Source organism: Chamaea fasciata, unplaced genomic scaffold (genome assembly GCF_029207755.1).
Source record: "Chamaea fasciata isolate MVZ Bird 193981 ecotype frontalis unplaced genomic scaffold, bChaFas1.0.hap1 SCAF_18, whole genome shotgun sequence".
NCBI classification, from domain to species: Eukaryota; Metazoa; Chordata; class Aves; order Passeriformes; family Sylviidae; genus Chamaea; species Chamaea fasciata.
The window spans coordinates 7,085,315-7,108,035 of record NW_027094103.1 but is presented as its reverse complement, the minus strand read 5'-3'; the positions used below and the strand labels follow the sequence as shown (position 1 = coordinate 7,108,035).

General features: G+C 39.3%; 1 protein-coding gene across 2 annotated transcripts; it reads left to right on the top strand.

Moving 5' to 3' along the window:
- Nucleotides 1–714: 714 nt before the first annotated feature.
- CHFR (checkpoint with forkhead and ring finger domains) lies at nt 715–22,257 on the top strand. Of its 2 annotated transcripts, none has more exons than XM_066199572.1 (18): nt 715–767; nt 1,150–1,297; nt 3,163–3,262; nt 8,007–8,116; nt 9,690–9,749; nt 9,903–10,112; nt 10,798–11,013; nt 11,307–11,463; nt 11,690–11,844; nt 12,330–12,492; nt 13,299–13,441; nt 13,941–14,060; nt 14,369–14,452; nt 15,173–15,243; nt 15,861–15,948; nt 16,116–16,223; nt 17,290–17,362; nt 19,496–22,257. In XM_066199572.1, exons 2-18 carry the CDS (start codon nt 1,162–1,164, stop codon nt 19,536–19,538), a joined length of 2,037 nt encoding a protein of 678 aa, XP_066055669.1. In that variant the 5' UTR covers nt 715–767; nt 1,150–1,161; the 3' UTR covers nt 19,539–22,257. The 2 variants fall into 2 exon arrangements, with proteins under 2 accessions (XP_066055669.1, XP_066055670.1); XM_066199573.1 differs by lacking the exon at nt 715–767 and adding an exon at nt 778–930.
- Nucleotides 22,258–22,721: the final 464 nt, after the last annotated feature.

Genomic DNA, 22,721 nt, shown 5'->3' with positions numbered 1-22,721 from the left:
GAAAACGAAACGAAACCAGTATAAAAAAGCAGATCAACAAGTGGATAGTAGTGATACTTTTTCACACAAACGACCATCAAATGGAGGACATGGAAATGAGGCGGTCGATGCGGTAACAAAGAGACGAGTGATGAGTCTCAAGGCTCAGAAAGCTCTGTCGCCGGCCCTTGTCCCCGATAATGCCGGGGTTTGGTCTGTAACAGTCTCCTCAGCAAAACTGGGGCTGCCTCCTCCGTGCGTGACCCCCGCCCTCAGCGGGCACCGATCCTGCCTCAATCCGAGCTTGCTTTTTAAAGCCTGGCCCTGGAACAGCACGTTGTGTTCTTTATTTAGCATCTGCTGGCAAACCAATGACCGCTCAACATCCAAGAGTTAAATTACAACAATTTTTCAGTGGATGCGACCGCTGAAATGCCCTCAGCCGGCTGCCGGCACACACGCCTCGCGGCGAGGAGACGGATCTGCCCGCAACCAAGATGGCGGCCCGCGCCCCGTCCCGCCGGCGGGCCCGCCCACACCCAAGATGGCCTCTAGGGCGTCACCGCCGCCTCAGCCCCTCCGCAGCCCCGCTTCTCCCTACGGGCGGCGCGCGGCGCGACCTCACCGGAAGCGGCGGCGCTCCGGCCGGCGCGGGGCGGCTCGGTGGCGGGCGGCGGAAGACCCGCCCCCCGCGGCGCGCTGGCCAATGGGGGCGCGGGCCCACCCCGGCCGCATCAGCTGATGGGGCAATGTCTGTTGACAGGAGCCGCCCGGGCCGCGGCGCTGGGGTGAGGGGGGACGGGACGGGCCGGGCCGCGCCGCGGGGCCGCCGCACCCCCGGGCCTCGCCGGCCGCCCCCGCCCCGCGCCAGGGAAGGCAGCGGACGGACGGAGACCGCCCCGGCTCGCTTCCCCGGCTCGGTCCCCGTCGGGCGGGGAGCGGCCCTGCGGGGTGGGGGCGCGGGGAAGGGGGTGGGCTGGCTGCGGGGAGCCGAGGGCGAGGGAGGGTTTCGCGGCGCCGCACAAAAGGGAGCGGCGGGGCCGGGGGAGCCCCGGGGCTGCGAGGGGGCTGCGAGGGGCCGGCCCGGCCCTGGGGGTGCCGGGGTACTCTGTGCCGCCCCGGGTGCCGTGTGATGATGGGGTTTGGGTTCGCTTTGTTTGTTTTTGTCAGATGTGAATCCAAATGGAGCAGTCGGAAGGAGGCGAGCAGAGCCAGCAGCAGCCGCAGCCCTGGGGGAAGCTGATCCGGCTGGGTGCCGATGAGAAAGAGCCGCACGTCCTGCTGCTGAAAAGAGAATGGACCATTGGGCGGAAGAAAGGTGGGACAGGGGCGCGCCGCGCTGGCCGGGGGCGGTGTTCGGGGAACAGCAGCCATCCCCCCTCCTGGCCTTTCCAACATTGGAAGGTGGACTGAAACTAGTTGGGTTTGGTGCTTTCAGCTGTTGGAACTGCTTGTCAGGCCACCCCGTATTCCTAATTTACCTCTTAGTTGTGTGAACAAGTAGTTTTATGCTGACATTTTCTTTCTCTGTAGCTTGTGGCACGGGCACGTTTCAAAGTCACTGTGCCTTTTGGGTAGTCTGTGGTAGTTTGTATAAATAAGGAAAACTGATTGTTGATTCAGAAGTTTCCGTGCTTCGGTCCTGTGTACGTTCTCATTTCGTTTCTGTGGTTAAAATAAATTGGAACTGTAAAGCAAAATGCTTTGGCTTCACAGAAAAGAAAACACCCACATAAAAGCCCTTAATTCTTCGGGCCATGTAAAGACTGCCAACAAGTACTGAAAGTTTCTCTGAGAGTCGATTTGAAAGCTTTATTCCCAGAGTCTAGGACTTGTACTACTTGCTTTTATTTTAAAGGATTTCATACTTCCTGTATTTGAAACAAGGACTGAAGTATTTTAACTTTCTTTTTCTCTGCTTTGACAGTGCTGGTTTTCTTTTTCCTGTTTCCTTTTTCCAGTTTAAGCTGTTTGGCTGATTAGTCACTTCCTGTAAATAGTTGTGAACAAACGCCAGATGCTATAGCTCTGTGAGAAAGGTAGATAGTGTCTTGTAAGAAAAATGTTTTGCAAATTTACAGTTGGTGATACCTATTGAGATTGCTTATCATTAAGGTGTGGGTGAATTCTTCAAGCTCATGTCTGTTTGAGGGTTGTCTGGCAGAAGAAAAGGTGGGTACTTCCTTGTTCAGTTGCTTTCATAGCTGTTTGCTAGTGGATTAGTTACATGGATGGTAACTAGAATACCAAATTGTGACTTATAAGCAATACTGCTGACTCTTCAGGAGCATTAGAGTTGCCTGTTTGAGGTCGTGGCTGGTGCTTTCCTTCTGGATCTGTTGTTGGGCAGGCTGAGGTCAGTTCACCCACAGTGGGAATAGGTGGAGGGGAATCATGGTTGTTAATTATAACTTTAGTCTAAGCAAGTACTTTGAGTCCTTTGTGAGAGATCAGTGGAAAACCTTGAGTGTTGTTTTGTATACTCAATGTTAAAGTGAAATAAAAAACCAAGATTTTCACAGAGCCCTTGAGTTGTAGGTAGGAAGGTTTCTATCACATTGTCATGACACTTCTCCTGTGTATCCCTAAATCTTAGTCCTGGATTTGTAATTTTCTTCAGTTTTATTAATAATGCTGTCAGCAGAGATGAGGAAAACTTTCCTGTTTAAAAACAAACAAAAAGGACTATAAGATAGAACAGTGATAATAATTTTAATTTTTTTAATCAGTTATTTGTTCCTACTACTTCCCTGATACACCAGAATAAAACAGAAGTTAAGCAATGAAACAGCATCACAATGATGTGGAAAAAGAGCTGAGTGCTGTGAGATGTGTCCCTTTAAGAGTTAAACTGAGCACTTCAGATACATGTGGATTTGTTTCTGTACCACTCTAGAGTAATTGTGATTTGATTTCCATCTTTGAGGGGCTAGGATTGGGGTGAAAAAGGGAACTGAAACATATTCAAATGGTTGAAATGTTTATATCAGGACATGGGGCTATCTCACCACTCGTATTTACATGTCTCACACTAGGCTGTGTTGCTGCCTGTGTGACAGCAGGAGTTTTGAACTATTGCAGATGTGCATGAGTCAGTTTGTGTTGCATTTATAGCCATGTAGAATGCTGATCTGACTGTGTAATGTGTATTTTTAAGCTTGCTGGAAAATCTTTCTTTTTAAGGCTGTGACTTATCTTTCCCTGGCAACAAGTTGGTGTCTGGAGATCACTGTAAAATCATAGTGGATGAAGAGTCTGGTCAAGTGTCATTGGAAGATACAAGGTTGGTTTCTCAGAATGTTCTTGGAGGGACTTTTGTCAAAAGCTCAGCAGGTATTTGATACTAACCCTGAGCTACCATAGCAACATATTTAATTGCCTCTGGGTTGAAATAGGGATTCAACATGATATGTCCTTCAAAACCTCAGATGTGAAACTTTCCTCTTTATCTTTGCACATCATGGGCACATTCTGCTGGCCTGCCACAGTGCCCCTGATGGCAGCTCTGCCCCTGCTTTGTTGTCATCTGCAAACCTGATAAGGGTGTATTCCCTCTCCTCTTCAAGGTTGTAGTTAGCAGCAGGTCCAGGATATCCAGGATAGATCCCTGGTTAGATTCCTGCAAGGTTTATGCTCCCAGAAGCTGTGGGATGGAATGCTAAGTTTTTGGGGAGAAAGATTAGCTGGGATATCTGGGAAAGGTTTATAGTTGTCATTCTCCCGTATAATCCTAAATTTCAGGATGTTCCAAACAACAAACCAAGCCATGTTTACCTCTCATGGCAGTCTCAGAGTGTAGCTGCAAATCTCAGCTTGAGAGACTGTCCCTGGCAGAATTGGTTTAGACCAATGTTAGGAGAGAGCAAGCTAAATAAATTCTGCATGATACAGAAATGTTCCTGCCTTTTTTTTTGTTATTGTTTGTTGTTTTTTCCCCTTACACACTCCCTGAGGCAGAAGGTGCAGCCAGCAGAAAACCAGCAAAGCCAAATTAAAGTTAATTTTGTGTATGGTATATTCATTACAAGGTAGTGTTGCAGAAAGGCTGCACCCATGGAGCATTGCCAGGGAGCTGCTTGTGCCTGTTACACTTCTGTGTATCTAACAAAGAATAATTCCCTGGAGTGTTCCCCCTCCTGTGAGTTGAAGTGTGGCTGCCAATTGCTGAATCAAGAAACCAAACAGGTTTGATAAGACTCTTCTGGTTCTTCTGGGTCTTCCAATGTTTGTGCCAAATAGCAGATGAGTCCCAAAAAAATCAGGCTGAAAGAAGATGGTTCTTGAATGTTTGAGTTGGCAATACAGATGCCTAGAGTCACAGAAAAATACTGCAAGGCCAGCTTTTTCATCTCTGAAGTGGGAAATAATTTGGAAACATTGCTGTGGTCAAGCTCAGATTTTTCTGGTGAAGAGGAATGCTTTGAAGGAGGCAGTCAGTGCCGGACAGTCAAACTGAGTGGACTTTGTTTCTCTGTTTTGTCTAATCCAAAGAATATCATCAAATATATGTAGACAGCCAACACTTTATCTTCTGATAGCATAACGAGTTCTTGAATATACTTTGGAAAGAATTACCCAAAGTTTGCAGGTGAAAGAAAATGTGTAGAGCATTCAAAATTATTGAGTAAATAAAAGTTTGGAAGAAACAAAAGCCAAGAGTTAGCAAATAGTATAATAAAATACTCAGACTCGCCCTCTTTTGGGATATGTTTCTACTTTATTTTCCAAACCATGCACTAGTTGCTTTATACTGCTTGAAAAAAAACAAAATGTACAAGCTGACCTAACACAGTGGAGACGGCGGTTGGATTTCTCCCAGTAAAAGCAGTTGTAAAATTCTCCATTTTGAAAAACGGGTTTAAAAGACAAATAGTGTAATTTCTTGTTATTTTCTAGGACTTTTTCCTTTTAAGATTCTAAGTAGTAGGTGATGTTTCAGATGAGGAAACCATTTAAGACAAGGCTGATACTCAGATGACAGGCAAGCAGATACTCCCCTTCTGTGGGTAAATTGGAGGTTGATCTGCAGTTGGTGCTGGTCTCCCTTCTGCTACTAAATTCTCCTCAGCCTCCAGTCAAAACTATGTCTATGAGCATTAAAAGAGTGGAGAATTACAGTACAGAAGGGATTCTGTACCTTAATAGAATTGAAAACTCATTTCAGTTAACAGTGTGTTATACGTCAGGATTATATGCACTTTGATCACAGATAACTGTTAACCCAGAAGCTTTAACATAAACTACATTCTTTTCCTGGATGGATCCAAATAATTATTAGAAATTATGAGACTGGCATTTTTCTTGGAAGGATATGAAAGTTTCTTACAACACATAGGTCATTCATCTACTTCCAAAGTAACCCTCTTCTTAGTGAAACTGTTCAAATCAGTTCTGCACAGCAGATGGGATTGGGAAGTAAAGAGAATTTATGGTTCATTAATGGAACTGTAGAGCCATCAGCCACAATGGAATTGAGTCAAGGCCTGATTTTTTTCTTTCACTGTTTAAAAAAGTGACATTGGAACCTTTTGTGACATAGTTTCACAACACAGAGCGTTTATATCTGATAGTACTGTTTTTCTTCTCCCTTGGAGAAATGGTTCAGCCAGTTGGCATCAATTCAATACCAAATCCTAATGAATGGCCTTCATATTTGGGATTCTCACTGTACTTTCTACTTACTTTATGGGGAGTTTAATTTGAAACATCAGAGGAATGTACAAATGTCATAATTTATCATGTGTGTCTGGTTAAAAAATACCCACAACATTAATCTGGAATGTCACCATATCTGTTAAAAGCCTCATGCTAAAGCCTGGAATTGGAAAAGTGAAAGACTGATGCAATTATCTGTGATAGTGGAATGATTTTTCCCTTTTGTTGTTGGCTGAGAGATAAATATAACTGCTTTAGTTCACTAATGCATTGAAGAAAAGCTTATGATTTTCTGTGTTAAGTGATACCCATTTATCCCTACTTCATTTGGGTCCATGTATGCTAAATAATTCATTAGTCAGCTCTCACTCAAGTCTGTGTAACTACAGAACTGAAAAGATTTGGCTGTCTGTAGTCAATTTGATGAGCAGGGTCTTGCATAGCTATTTCTGCATCTTGCTTTGTGAGACCAAGCCTGAGGGGTTACTTGATGTGTGATGTTTTGAGGTTTTTCCTTTCCCCAAAAATACCTCGTGTTACTGTCCCCCAGAATAATCTTGGAACTTGGCAGTCATGACAGAGTTACTTCATAAAATACATTATTGTGACATTTCCCCACCTATGTTTAGTGAAATGTTTGGGCTAGGAATTGCTTGTAGAAGCTAAAGTTCAGTAGAAGAATCTTGTTACTTGAATTTAGCTGATTTATTACAAAAGAAGGTCTAGAACACTTGGGGCAGATGGGAGATGCCTTCTGGAAAACTGAGGTGGTCAAATTTGATGTTTCCTAGTTTGATGAAGGACCTCTAACAGGTTTCAGAAGTTGGTATAAACTTTACCATTTATTTGGCAATTGAAGGGTATAAAATTTTTGCTTCAACATAATATTTTAAAATATGTTATCACTATCATCAGTATGAAGTTAAAAACCCTAAAATTGTTTTCTTCTTAATTGCTAAACTTTGCCAGTCATTTAGTGATTTCTCTGTTTTGCTGGCTCTTTAGTGCTTATGTGTTTCAGCCTAGTTAACATCTGTATGCCTGAGGGGAAAAAGACAAGCTGTAAGTAGTTTTCTTGCTTGTAGGAGAAGCTTGAACTTTTCATCAGTGTGACTCAAAGACTTTTTTTTCACTTGCTGAAAGTTCAAAATAGCGTTTCTATTTTTTTGGTTATCTTGGCTTAGTTGATTCAACCAGGCAGACTGTGGAAGCAGCTGCAGCAGCAAGACCAAGAACTAATATCTTGATCACCACTTTCTGTAGTGCTTCCAAAGGGCTTGTTTTTCCTATTGGACTTTTAATTCATACTTTTGTGTCAGAAAAGAGGAGGGGAAAAGTGCAGGTTTCCAAATAACTCCCCTGCAGTGGGGGACAGTCCGCGGTGCCCTGGGCACGGGCCGTGCCTCCAGGAGGTGGCAGCACAGCTTTGCTGTTATTTCTTGCAGCTGCTCTGCAGAGAAGGGAAAAGCAGGTATTTTCTGTTCGTTCATATTTGGTAGCAGTCGCTGAGATTTTGAGTGGCAAAAGTCTGAAATTGGGGAGGGCTGCAGCCCTGAAGGATGCTTACTGCAAATGAGCTGGAATTACTCAGTACTTGAAGAACTTGGTTATAAAACATTAATGGCTTGTGTATACAATATCACCCGTAGTTAAGGGGATGAAGAAATTAATTAGCAGTGCTCTGCATTTTCATTTTGCCTAGTTTAATTTCTTATACAAGTATTGAATTTTTTATCAATATCAAAATCATTCATTTAAACTCATCTTTCATTATGTATCACTTTTTTCCACCTTGTTAACTTCTCACTTTCAGTTCCAAGTAGCAAACAGTCCAAGTAACCTCACAATTTTAGGTTTTTTTTTTTCCTTTTTGAAGGAGGAGGGGATAAAAATTAACCCTGCATGACATCCCTGACTGTACAGGAGAAGTTCCTTTGTCACAGAACCTCTTGTGAGATTCCCAGTATTAATTGGAAAACGCGGCTTGGAACTTTTTGAATAGAACTCATTGTCCTTTCAGGTTTTATACTTAAAGGGTGGAGACTATTGTAACCAAACAATCATCTAATTATTTGGAGACAATGGTCAAGTATCAGGGTCTTTTGTCTATCAACTGCCTGTCTGTCAGCTGTCTCTTTACCAGTAGCTGTAAATGAGCTTTGAAGTTCCAGTAGCTCTGCATTCTGTATTTGGGAGAAATTTTTTTGTTTGTAGACTTCGTATAAAAAACAAAAATAATTGTTTAGTCCACTTAAATTTTTGGGGGGCAACCACTAGTTTTTCTTCTTTAAATTTATCTTGTGTTTTCCCTTCCTTCTCTCATGTAATTATGAAAACATTTATGCTAAGTTATCTTTTCTTTCTCTTTACAGTACTAATGGAACAGTAATTAATAAACTGAAAGTTGTTAAGAAGCAGACATACCCATTACAGACTGGGGATGTGATCTATGTTGTTTACAGAAAAAATGAGCCAGAGAACAGTAAGTGAATAATATTTTTTAAAAGGCATGCTTAGTCATTTTCTTTTGAGTCATGAGGGAAAAGAAATATCAGTATAATAAAATTGAGTAGTTTTCTTTTAAAGAGAAATATGTTTAAAAACAAGTCTCTAGAGAAGAGGTCATGGATGTGCCAGTTTTTACAGAGACAAATCTGAGCAACTGTCTGAATTTTAAATGTGCCTAGAAGTAATTTTGGTAGAACTAATGCATGGAATGGTAAGTAATGAGGTTCTAATCACATGTCCAGTGCTTCTTTTAGAAGTCAAATTGCTGGGGTAGTTAGTGATACTTTATATATCCCAGTGAAGCAGTTTTTGGCACCAGTCAGTAAGAAAGGCTGCAAAAGCTTTTTGTTTTGTGTGTGGGTTTTTTATGCGCGTATGTTGGCTTTTTTTCTTTTAAAGAGGGGAAGAGGCAAAATGGGGGGAGATGGGGAAAGCCCTGCAGTGAAAGTAGAATTGGTAAACCTGGAACAATGCTGTATTTACAATTTTCATACAGTAATAAACATATGAACTGTGAATTAAAAAAAGTTCTAGATACATGCTCACTGTTGAAGTACTTCCTTTATGAAATTGCTGTTAATTTATATACAGACAGATTTATGCTGTCTGGTGTAAATGTTACATGAAGCAGTGATAAGCTACATTTTTCTGTCTGTATAGTTTCTCTCACAAATACTTTCAAAGTTGGCACTACTGCATTCAGTGCTACTTAGATGAATCACCTGGGTGAATTTTCCAGGCAATGAACTGAATCACTGATTTCTGTTTAGGTTAATAAGTAGTTAAATTACCAAACCTCCAGTTTTGCTTTTTCAGCTTTTCCATCTTCACAGAGAAGAATTTTGATCTGGCATGCCTGTTTGGCCATTCTAAGTCCTACTGAAGGAGATAATATTTTAACTTCTGATCAGAAAAAGGATTGCTACAAACTAAGACAGTCTTACTTGCTTGTAGGGGGTTGGAGGTGACAGAAAGGTAGCAAGGTAGAGGAATTTTTGGAACAATATTAAATTGAAGTAAGATTGAAAGGAAAAGGATATTATCCAGTTGGTTTTATTAATAGCTTCTAAATTAGTTTCTGGCTGAAACTTACAGCATGTTCTAATCTGTATTTTTGAGAGTTCATGTATCTCACAAAGAAATGAAATAATATTGATTGAAGAGGTTGAGTAGTGAGCTCAGAAATAATAAGCTTCTTCGAAGAACTTTGATTCAAGTATCAGTAAAAATACAGTCTGTTCTGACAGAGCAGATTTTAGGTTTAAGAAATGATTAAGCCTCTGGTTCCATGGCTGGCACAAGTTAAACGTCACACAAAAGCTGCTCTGCCTGGTTTCCTGAGAAGAAAAGATCTTGCTGTGCTGCTCCTAATTGCCTCCTAAGTAGGAATATTAGCATGGTACTGTTGAGGTGACCCCTCATTTGCCTCTTCCATTGTCAGACACTTTGGGGATGCAGCCACTTGTGAATAGAAGTTGTTTATGTGGGATTAAGTTTAGTGAATTTTTGTTTAAAGAGCATGATTAATATTTTTTAATCTCTTTCAGATGTTGCTTATCTTTATGAATCCTTAAACACAAAACATGATGCAACTCAAGAACCAGTAGGTAAGGATGTAATTCAAGACCCATGAAGAGGGGCTAAGCTCCAATGACTAATGTAACCCTCTTGAGAGAGTTTGATTCCTTGGAATTTTGAAGCCATGATGTGGTGACTGTGACACAGATATTTTTCTTTCCTTTCCCCCCTTCCAACTGTAGAAGTTAATGTAGAAAACCAATGCCATGTGACCAAAGATACCTCAAGTACAGGAAGAAGTAATGATGAGAGCCAAATTACCTCATCACTGTCAGCCACTCAGTCTTGCTATGAGGAACCACAGCCATCTACTTCTACATCAAACCTCTTTAATGCTTCTACCTCTCCGGTTGAGTCTGCATCTGTTCAGCAGGATAATCCATCTACATCTGGTGAGACTTGGGCCAAGTATTTAAAGTTTGATCACACAATCATAGAATATGCCGAGTTGGAAGGGATCCTTCAGGACCACTGAGTCCAGCTCATCAACTGTTACTCCAGTTTTTAATTTAAACAGATTGATCTCTTACCTCTATCTCAGTCTTTAGAATTTGCTTTGTAAAGTTCTAGTGAAAATACCAGGTGGATATGTGCATTTTAACTTTCTCTCTATGAGCAGGCAGGATAAATCCTGATGGATGAGTGGAGGAATTGTGAGAATTCCTTTAGCAGTTCATTGGGACCTCATTGGCTCCAATGGAAACAAAGCTTTCCCTTTGCTGTGATCGCAACCTGTTACGTGTGATCAGTATTGCATAACTCCCGCCTGGCATCTTTGTCAGGAAGACCTGGTGTGGATAATAGTCTTAAGAATAAATACTCCACAATTGAAAGAGGAATGGGGATTTTAAGTAGGGTTACACAACTAATAGGTTGTTTCCCCCCAGGTCTTCCAATTAGTCAGATTGGTTCAGAGTGTGTTTAGTAAGTTATGCAGCCTTTGCTTTTCTGCTCCACTTTTTCCTATTCAGATGTTTGGATTGATGTGTGTGCCTCATCAGGGTTTGAGTACCTTTTGTTTTCACGTGTCCCATAGCTGTGTGCAGCCATGTTCATGTTTCTGTTTTTGTTTTGTAGGATCACAGTCCTCAGTTGTCACTCCTGTGCCTGCTTTCCCCATCTTAGAATCCATGTGTGTAAGAGCATTCCATAAGAAGCACGAAAAGCTGGATGTGGATGCTGAAGCTTCTGCAGTTGCTCCAGAAATCACTGACAAAGAAAATGCAGATTCAGATTCTCAAAGAACATGGGAGGTGGAAGGTTTGGAACCTGCTAAGAAGAAACTAAAAGGAGGCTAGTATATTATAGTATTCTGCGACTTAACCCTCATCCCCGCCCCTCCAAATTGAATTACAACAACTGTCATCAGTCCTTCAGCTTGCTTCTTGTGTCTCACTTACTTGATTTCTGGTCCCATGAAAATAACGTCTTCAGTAGCAGAAGCTGTAGTGTGTAAAGCAAGAACCTCTTTTTGGACTGTTGCCAGTGAACAGTGAATCAGTGCATATCTTTCAGGGATTTTTTTAATACTTGAATAAAAATAAGTTAAAAAAAGCTTTAAAAACTATCTCCTTCTGTATTTGTAGATGAAGATGCTTGTCCAAATCTTTCACCAGCAGCTCCAAGTGAATGTATAATTAAAATTGGCTCTGAAGATGCAAAAACATCAAATGTGAAACCAGATAAGATGGAAGAGACATTAACTTGCATTATCTGCCAAGAACTGCTGCATGACTGTGTAAGGTATGTAAGAGTGACAAAAGCTTTAATCATGTGGTAATAATGCAAGACATTCAGTGACAACTGTTTGAGGAGGTCAGGATAATCAGCATTTTCACAAGCCCTCTTGATTTTACTTTTCCTACCCCATATAGATAGTCAACTCAATGCTAAATTGTTTTTTCAGTGTTATGGATCTATCTGAAAAAATGAAAGATTTGTATTTTAACTCCATTTGTTTGTTTTCCAGCTTGCAGCCTTGTATGCATACTTTTTGTGCTGCCTGCTACTCAGGATGGATGGAAAGATCTTCTCTATGTCCAACTTGTCGTTGTCCAGTAGAACGTATTTGTAAAAATCACATATTGAACAACTTGGTTGAAGCTTATCTGATTCAGCATCCAGGCAAGTTGAACAGTGTCTGTGGCAGAATCTGATGGATTTCACACAAGAGCTGCATAACTGATGTCTGGACACACTGTTGTCTGTAAAACACCTGTGTGTTTTATTACCCTGCTTGTCAGAAAACAAGTACATTTAACATGACATCATAACCTGTAGAAGGTGATTTAATACTGTGAGTCTGCTAGGAATGCTTCATTTTAATTTGTTACTTAATTGTGAGAAGGATACTTTTGAAAAATATACTTGAATGTAGATTTAATTGACTTTGATAATGGCCTCTTGAAAACAAGACTTAAGTTGCCTGACACCAAACTTCCTTAACAGAGAGAGGAATTTAACTAAGATGATCTAGAACTCTCTCATCCAAAAACATATCTTATGGAGATGAAAACACAATAATGGTAACTGTGTTTAGAAAGTAGAGTGCAGATACGGCATGTGAGATGTTCCTTTCTCTTGAAATTTAAATTTGGTCCTCATGCCAGATAAATGTCGCAATGAAGATGATGTTCGGAGCATGGATGCCAGAAACAAAATTACTCAAGACATGTTGCAGCCTAAGGTGCGGAGATCTTTTTCAGATGAGGAGGGGAGTTCTGAAGATTTACTGGAATTGTCTGACGTAGATAGTGAATCCTCAGATATCAGGTATGTCTGGTTTTAAGTTGTGTACTGAACTAGATGTTCCTATGTTTGAATACGGACCCACAAACTGAGCTAGTTTTACAAATGCTATTACTGCTCATGGTGTTACCGTGATCATTGCCAGAATCTGTTTTCAGATTAAGTTCATTCTTGACAGTAATTAACTTAGCAGTTTTGCTGGCCATCCTTTTGAACCTTGAGCAATCAGCAAAAATTAGCACTTCCTAGAAGTCCATCAAGATTCAGTTTGTGACAAGCAGTTCTATGTTGAATTGTGCAACAGAAAAAGACAGGTTTCTGGCTAAGATCTTGTCAGGAGATAAAGCAGTCCATGATCCTGTGAGTGTGTTTGCAGTGATTTTGTTTTATGTGCCTGGAATGCTGCTTTCACTGGGTGTATGGTACCAAAGCAGCTGCTGCTTGACTTGGGAATTCCCAAGTACCAAAATATTTCCTCTTTATTTTCAATAGCAAACACTTTTTGCTCAATGTCTACAGAGGAACAGAAGAATTCTTGTAGATAACTATTCAAGTTTGTTCCTCTCTCTTTTGGTCACATTGCACTTTTCCTTTCCTTTTGTTTAAAACTTCTTGAGAAATACTACAAAACCCAAAGTTTTTATCTGTCCTAACTACAGCAGACTTCAGAGCTGTAAGGTACTGAGTTACATAAACTTCCATCTGTTACTGAATGAGGAAATCCTAAATTTAAACTTTGAGAGTCTGACCAACCTTGTCTAGCATAGTGATGTAAGTTGTATTAGCATTTGTTCGGTATAATTTCATATGACTTTATTTTGTTCTTTCAGTCAACCATATATAGTATGCAGACAGTGCCCAGGGTACCGAAGACACTCTGTTCCAACTGTGCCTGGCACAGGCCAGGAGACAGAGGCAGGAGGAATGCAGGCTCTGGGAGATGCTCCATCAACCTCTGCCAACTTCCCTGCAGGTCAGTGTCACGCTGCCCCAGCAGTGCAGCACTAAAATTACTGCAACTCAGACACTTGGGGCAGAGTCACAGAATGGCTGGGGTTGGAAGAGACCCTTGAAGATCATCTCCAAGTCAGTCCCCTGAGCTACGCAATGAACTGTGTTACAACAATGAGCTGAGTTAGAACCTAAGCAAGCTCCCTCTCACAGGACTGTGAGAGCAACTCCACACCGGTGTCTTTTCACATACAATGTTTGGCTGTGATTGTCCAAAATGGATTGCTGATGGTTGATCAGATGGTCGAAAAGTTCTTAAACTTTTCTACATATTGAAATTTTACACTCCTGTGCAGTTTAGAAGTCTGAATGCTGTTTTTATGCTGTTTTATAGGGTCTTTTTGAGAAGGTTGCTTGTTACTTTGAGATTTTTATGTTGTTAATACTCACTAAGATTCCTCATCCAGATTGCAGTTGTGTAAGTTGTTCAATAATTTTTTTTTTCTTTCTAACTCATTCAGCTGTTCAGGAATACGTGTGTCCTGCTCAAGGAAGTCATGTAATATGCACCTGCTGCTTTCAGCCAATGCCTGACCGAAGAGCAGAGCGTGAACAGAATCCTCATGTTGCTCCTCAGCAATGTGTGTACATTCTTTTAGTTTATTTTCTCCAGAGCTAACTTTCTCCTTATTTATTATTAAACTCAAATGTACTTGGAAGATTGTTTTTTATATGAATTTTCTTTATTTGGACTCTTGTAGTGACAGCATGAAAAAATCTTCCTTTATAGCATTTATTAGTTCGTTAAAGAATGTATTTTAAATGAAAAAATTGTACCTTTTTAAAACCAAGTTTATTAGGGGTTTGTTGTTACTGATTTATGAGAATGGTAACTGTTGAGTTTTGTTGTGTTCAGGTCCTTACAGGGGTTTTCTTTGTTATTTCACAGGCACAGTTTGTCTGCAGCCCTTCTGTCACTTGTACTGGGGCTGCACTCGCGTGGCGTGTTTTGGCTGCTTGGCACCATTCTGTGGTATTGTGGAGTAATTTTTTTTCTTATCAACCTGTTCACTTTGCAATAATGTCTGTCTGTCTTGGACTTTAAGTAATTTAAAAGACACAGATCAGTTTGTAGCACAGTCCTGCAAAAAGAAGCAAGGCCTGTATCCTCACATCACAAACACAAAAAATTGAAGTGGCATGTGTCTTAACTTTGAAAGGATTTAACTTTGTGTCTTCATACAATGTATGGCTTAGAAACTACACTGGCTGAGCACAATTTGTTCCAATATAAAAAACCATGGTGTGTTTCAGTCTAATAAGGGAATCATACAAAGCAGTGCAGGAGCACTGAACATGTGATAGTAATGGAATAGAAAAGAACCTTGCCCTCTTAAACATGCAGACTTCTGAAACTCAAGGTTTTTTGACATTTTGAAAAAATAAGAACAGTTGGAATGGCTTGGCTGCAGTTTGGAGCTAATGGAATATGCTTTATTAGCACTGGTAATTTGTGCAGCTTGGTAGTGTTTGTGGACTGAAGCTGAAATTGTAAAATCTCAGTATCTTGTCTTTTTCACTAGAAGTTATAAATCACATGCATTAGCAAATGTTGAATGCAGTCATGTACTTGGTGCTCACATGAGCCTGTGCATGTTATTTCAGGAAACAGAAGAACCTTCAGAAAATGTGTGAGGGCCACGGGGTTTGGGTGAGAAATAGTAACTTTTCTTCTTCTTCTTGTTCTGATTAGAAATAAATCTCGGTGATAAGTGTTTAGATGGCGTCCTGAATAACAACCACTATGAATCAGATATCCTAAAGGTATGTTTAAAAATCATTGTGTGTGATAATAACAAATGTACAAAGTTTAAGATATACTCACTGATAAAATGGTAGTGATGTGCTGCCGAATAATTCCAGTGGCAGTGTTGTGTCACTTGCACAACCTGATTGTGGAAGGCTGATTGTATGAGCTCCAAACAATCATCCAAAACATTATTTAAGAGAAAAATAATGCAACAAAAACATGCCAGGAAAGCAGTGCTTGTTAAATATTTTGTCCCAGACAAGTTAAATTTCATGCTAACTTGTATGGAAAATATTTTGCCCATACTATAAAAGGATTGCCTAAATAATGTAAACTGGGTGAAGTCTTGATTTGAGGTAAATGAGAGTGTGACTGGAATTAATCTATTTGCAAACTTTTGGCAAAAGTGGATATCTGAAAAAAAAAAGATACTTAGTGGAAGGTTTTATTGGTGGTCTGAATATATCACTCTAATTAAGTCACAGGTATTTAATTTTTACTTTTAATCAGCATTAACCCATTCTGAAAACACAGTTACTGATAGATTTGGAAATATTTGAAAATAAATGGCTTGCTTACTCTTTCAGGTTGGAGATTTTTCTAGATTAAACACCTAAATTGCTCTTTTCAGGATTACCTGGCATCCAGGGGTCTGACATGGAAAAATATGTTAAATGAAAGTCTCTTAGCTCTTCAAAGAGGAGTTTTTATGTTGTCAGGTATGTGTTGTGTTCAGTTTGCACGTGCATGACTCCTTGTCTGGATGTAACTCAGCAATGTTATCAAGAAGTTTGGAGTTCTGTGTACAGAACCAGTGCAGTCCTGGCTCTTTAGTTAAATCTGATTTATTAAGCCTTACATTTTTACAAACTGATTTTCTCCCCAGATTACAGAATTACTGGGAACACAGTGCTTTGCTACTGTTGTGGCCTTCGCAGCTTTCGAGAACTTGCCTACCAGTACAGGCAGAATATTCCTGTTGCTGAATTACCAGGTGCGAATTGTTTTGCACAGTAAGGAGGGGAAAATTTAAAGAGTTAACATCAATTTTATCTTTGTATTGGTGTTCTTTTGGCACTTTCATGTGCAAATCTTTCCGGTGCAAATCTTGTTGCAGGGCTAATGTCTTATGCTCCTTGCTTTACTTGTCAGCTGCTGAGCTTGTGTATCGATATTTTCAGACTCCCTTATGGAACCTTTTCTTTCAGTATCATTTCTCATCTGTAGAGTAAGTATATCTGCAGAGTGAAAAGAGGAATTCAGTAAGATCAGAATATTGTCAATAGGAACCAGTTCCTGTAATTAAATTTGTTTTTCCATTTAAATATATAAAACGACGCATCTTCTGAACAGTTTCACATTTTACCAGCTCTCAACCAGGAACAAGAATGCTTTCATAAACCGATTCGGAATCTTTGCATTTATAATTTTAGTATAAAATAGCATGCAAGCAACTGTGCCTCCTTCAGACCTAAATTTGTTTGGAACAGAAGCTGTTCCAACAGTTTGCTTTTAAATATTACTTCTGTCAATTTAGTTCTTGCTGTTAGAAACAGCTTCCCAGTCTTAAGCTGTTGGGAACTCTGCTTGTGCTGCTGTGCATAATGAGCAAAAAATTGTGTACCTGGTTTTCCTTAGCATTGCTTTTCAGTTCAGCTGCTGGACAGCTGAGTTGGAATGCAGGTGAAGGTGGGGGGAAGCAGCAAACTCTACCCAAATTAATAATTTTTCTTTTTTATGGAAATACATCTAGACAAATGCTGAGTGTCTAATCAAGTCCATCTCTATTAAACTAAACTGTAAACCTTCAGTTGACAGCACTGAAAACCAAATACTTTCATCATAAGTCTGCATGAACTTAACATTAAAAACTAATTTTTTGTCCTTCTCAGAGTGTTTGCTTTGTTTCCAGAAAGATGAAACAACATATTTCTACAGTTGTTTCTTGCTGATCATGTCTTGTTTCTGATGAGTAACCACCACGAGCGGTGTCTTAATAATCTGGGTCACCTTTAATGACTTTTGTAATAAATGTAGCATTTCATTTGCTCTTCTTGTAGTGACCGTCACCTCACGTCCTGATTGCTACTGGGGACGCAACTGTCGAACTCAGGTCAAAGCACATCATGCCATGTAAGTTGTACACTTTAGAAGGTGGTTTTGCTTTGTGTTCCTTAAAAAAACAAACCAACAACAATCTAAAAAGCCATCTTTGAAGTGCTAGAATTTAAATCCAGCATAAAGCAGGATTGGGTAAGCATTGGGGATTTTTTTTGTCATTTTTATTTTTAACACAACTATGAAATGAGCCCTCTGTGCATGTCAAGGGCACTGCCAGCCACATGTAAGTTGGTGTAGCCCATGGCTGACACTTCTTGAGTCTGTTTTTCCACCCATTGGGGTAGAAGGATTCTTTTAGTGAAGTGCAGTTTCCATTGAAGGGATCAATTGGTGGGAAAAACTAGCAACAGGAGCAGCTTAGAGCATGTACCATAAGCCACAGCAGATTCCTGAGCAGTTTCTAGTTCTTACAACTCTGACTCAAGCAATCTAGCATGCCTCAAAAACGAAATTTGAGGCTGAAAAGAGATTAACTCTCTACTTGTCAAGAGTTTTAATACCAGCCTTGGACTCCTGGTATCTGGTCATTTATGAGAAGTGTCCTTCCAAAGTAAATCAAGCTTCTTGAATAAAAATATCAAGGCTTCTGATGACCAATGCAGTTTTATTCTTATAAAAAGATGCACATGTAGTAAGACAAATATTAAAGACTCATAAAAGAAAATAAAAATTTTCTCCCTAAGAGCTAACTGGTTTCAGGGAGGGTTGAAAAATCCTTCTTGCCTTATGAATAATTCTCTAAATTCTTAGTGTAATTTAAGATAGAGGAGCTGTTACCCTTTATTAAGAAATTGCCTTAATGAATAGTAGATTCTGCAATATCTTTCTAATGTTGCAGTGTACATACACGCTTAGCATAATTCCTTTAATATTTCAGGTACTGTGGGTTGAAAATAACCAGTCTGTGCAGCTCAGGCAAGCAGATCATAAGACAGACTTGTAAAATATTCATCTGCAGTCTCTTACAAATTCAAGGGTTTTACCAAATAGCTTTCAAAACTAATTTTGGATTTAAGTTGCAGATGTAATTTGAAGTACCACTGCTATCTATAACTTCACATTATAGGACTGTCTGTGTTCCCAGAGGAAATTTTGTTTTGAAATGTTAGCGTTAATTCAATATCAAAGTACTCACCAGTCATCTTTGTTCATGCTGTGGATAATTTCATCTAGAATAAAAATGACTCAGGGTTTTTTTCCTTTTTTACCTTCTTCTTTCTTTTTTTCTTTCTATTTTTCCCAAGTATTAGTCCTTCCTAGAACTTTACTGGCTGCTACTCTTAGTTCCTAAAATCCATAAAAGCAAACAGTCCTGTTGTAGCGCTCCTTTATATCCAGATAATTTTAATTTTTTTTTTTTAATTGAGCTACATTGTTCTGCCAAGTAGTTAGATTATGTGAGCAAAGTTTTTCTGATCTTTGATCTAATCCAGCTCGGGGGAAAATGCAGGGTCGTCTTTGCACTGTTTCCTCCACATGTAGTGACACACTCAACACCTCAGCTTCTGTTTCAGTTGTGTGTCAGGGGCCACATGGCCCAAGCAAGAGAAAAACAAGGAGTGAACAGTGAAATGTTTTTGAGAAGTGGGAAGAAGTGCTTGGTACTAAATTATGTTATCTGTTTAATCCATGAAGATGGGTTTGCCATTCCCATAAAACTTACATAATACAAGCTGAGAAAAACTTCTCTTTCCAGAAGATTCTAAGCCACTGAGAGAATGTGTTTATGTTGAAATGTATAATTAGCCTGGTTAATTCTACTTCTTAATGACTTTTGTAATGCTGTCTACTAAAAGTTACTAATACCTTGCAGGGGAAAATTAAGTCACCGATTCCTGTTTTAATTGCCTTCTGGGTTTGAAGTATGCAGAAGTATAGAGGAATGCTTTTTAATAACAGGTTTTCTGTGTGCATAATAAAACTAATGAGGGTTAGGCAGGAGAGATGTTGAAAATCCTGCTACCTGTAAAATGGCAGTCAAGTATGATCTAAACAGGTTCTGAAAAAGAGATTTTAGTGTGTAAATGATCTACTTTAGACTATTTAACATTTAAAATACCTGTGAAAGATACTGACTTGCTTTTGTTGCCTGACTTCTGAGAACTTTGTTGCATTTTAATACTCTTATATTTTTCTTTATTTTAGGAAATTTAATCACATTTGTGAGCAAACACGATTCAAGAACTGAAAACTGTCTGTAGAGGGGGGCCAAAAACCTGTTACACTGCTTGTACAGTTTAAGGTTTCAGGGGATCTGCTCAGTTCCCCCATAGCAGGGAATCATTAACTTTTGCATCAGGTAACCTGATGTGAAATTTTTAATTTGTAGACTTTTACAGCTGTACATGAATAAGGTAGATTTTTTTTTTCCTGAGGTAGTCCAACAAGCATTGCATTCCTTGCTTATGACTACAGTGTCCCTGGATCACTTCAGTGAAGAACACAAACAAATCACACTCACAAAAACCAGCCATATCTTGGGATGACCTAAGAATAAGGAGTGTATTTGCACTACTTGTGAAGAAACTAAGAAAAATCGTTAGACTTAAAACAGAGAAGCTTTGTAAAAGTATCTGATGGGTATTTCAAGAGCCATTAATATTTAAGAAGGAAATTGTCAGTGTATATTTGTAACTGCATTTTGCGGTAGTCCGATATTTTGTTGCTACCCATTGCATTTGGGCTAGAAACCACATTAATATTCCTTTTTAAAAAATCCATCCAATAAACAGCTGTTTCATCTTAAAGCTTCTACCATATGTGCAGTGTTACAGTGGAGGTAGTACAGTTTCCTTTCTTAGTTTAGACATGTTGATGTTTTTATTCACGTGAAATTACAAAAAGAATTGCACAAAAATTTGAAGATCACATTTAAAGTTGGGGTAATACTTGAAGCAGAACAGACTTCTGCTAATATTACTTCTGTAGTGTTTTATATCAGAAGACCAAACAGTGCTTTTGACATAGAGCAGCCAGTAGGACACACTGGTTCTTTTTTTTTTGTATTTCTTTTTTGGTTTGATACCATGTGCTAAATATGTACCTCTGCAATGCAGCTGTTCTCTAGCATGCATACACTGGTGAAAATGTAGAAAAAGCTATGATTTAAAACAGAATATAGCAGCTTTACTGGAAGGAACAATCTTACAGAAAATAAGTGAGTTTGGACAAATTGTAGCAATATGGAGGCATTTCTGGGTAGGGATACAGATAGGGATCATGAAGGGACACACTGGTGTCACTGAACAGGAAACATACATTTTATTTTCATGCCTTCTGCAGAGCTCATTCAGGAGATGTCCCAAGTATCATTAAAAATAAATCCCACCTTCCCTACAAATTGATATGATCTAATCTTTTTCATCATAATCTGGTTGCTAATGTTGACAAACCTCGACTGGGACCAGTTTTGTTTTCATCATACCTAGAAGCGTGAAGCAGAATGAGAAGAAAGCACACAAAGTTACCTCCATAGAGACCATGTTATTTTGAAGTATGCCTTATTTTATGAGTGGGATTTATACTTGGATGTTCAAAAGTGTACACACAGTATCTTGTGATATAATGGAGCACAAATGATGCAGCACATCGTGTCTACTGGTTGGAGTGAATTAAACAACTATTTCCAGTAATGCACATCTTAATATGAATGCTAATTAGAATGATGTCTTTCTGTTTAGATTTTTTTATTTTTGAAAATAGCTGTCGCAAGGATGGGTCTGTTGACCATGCCCTTATGCTATTAAAAATACACTTTGGTGTGGACTTCTCTTCCTAATCTCTGGGCATTTTCTCCTGTGAGTAGGATTGAAATTGGATCTGGAATATTACTTGAAACTTCTTTTAACAACAGTGTGTTTCTGTCTTTTAGTATTGTTAACAATGTTCTGTTGCTTCTGTATTTGTATTTTATGTTTAGATTTTTTAATGGTTACTGTATCTTCTCAGGACAACCGTTCCCAGCTGGTTTTGATCTCATTTTCATCTCTGGCTGTGCATGTAGCAAATTGAGTGCAGTTGTGGAGATCAAGCCTTTGCACATTATATGCAGAAATGTGCTTTACATTCTCATTCACCACTCCCACACCCCAGATGGGCTTTCAGCACAGCCTTGTCACTGTGCTCGTGTTCAAGCCTCTTGTGCTGAAGTTGTTTAGTTGGTCAGGAGTAACTTGCACTTACTCAAGTTACGTTCGTGTAGGGGTGTGTTGTGTGACCATAAGAAAAAAAAATGGGGGAAAAAGACCCAAACAGCAGAACTCATGTGCTTAACAACTAAAGTACCTGTGCAGTAGATGTTCTTCAAATTCTTTTTATAAACTCCTCTTCCTTTTCCCTGTCACAGGTAATTAATCTGCCTTTCTATGCATATAGGGTTGCGGTAGTGCAATGGAATGAAGGGATTTTTTTTGTCATTTATATTGTACCAGGAAGAGATCAGAAATTGACTTGCAGATGGGGAGGGTGAATAAATCCTGATCTTTATATGCTCTTAAGTAAGTAAGAGTATCTGTCATGGGTATTACATACTCTACATTAGACCTTTTTAAATGTATGGTTACCAGGTGATAGTTAATGTGATAAATGTATGAACTATGCTTGGTGTAATTGTTTAAATACTGTAAAGGTGCAGCATATTTTTAACCTGTCTAAAGCACATCCCCACCTCCTTTATAAGAGATGTTTGGAAGCTGAGCATGAGATGTGGTAGAATAGATGTGGAAACCGAGGTGATGATGATAGGATTTGACATAGTGATGAACAAGGTATATAGTCTCTCTCTTTGAGAAAAGTTCTTTTATAAAGAAGGTGGAGAGTAGTTCTTCCAGTTCTCTTTTGTGGTTTATTTTTTTCCTGAACTAAGAAGTTATTAATTAAAAAAAAAAAGGCAAGAAAAAAAAAGCTAATGAAGTTGTCTGTGTTTCTTCTGTGGCATACATCCATTTCTGTCGTGGAGTATATGCAACACTTGCTAATACTGAGTCAAGCTGTTAATTATTTGAATGTGGAGATTTTACATGCAAATACCATCCCTGAACTTGTAGTAACTGAAAATGATGTGAGTTTTTATGTCATTCCTAAACTTCCTTAAAGGTGTCAGATGATACTGCAAAGGATCATCAGTATCTCTACAGGATGTATAATAAATGATATAAGCAAAAGACTATTAAATAGAAGAGGGCTTCAAGATGCTAATAAAAAGTTTGCTACTTTTTAAAAAGTAGTCACTAGTTTAGTTTCTTGCAACACCATAAACACCAAAGTGACAAGTATCTTACCACCCGATTTAACAGCAGCCTAGATGAAATTACTGTAATAATGTGTTCATCTTTACTATGATTTAATTTGTATAGATTATTAGGTTTCAAAT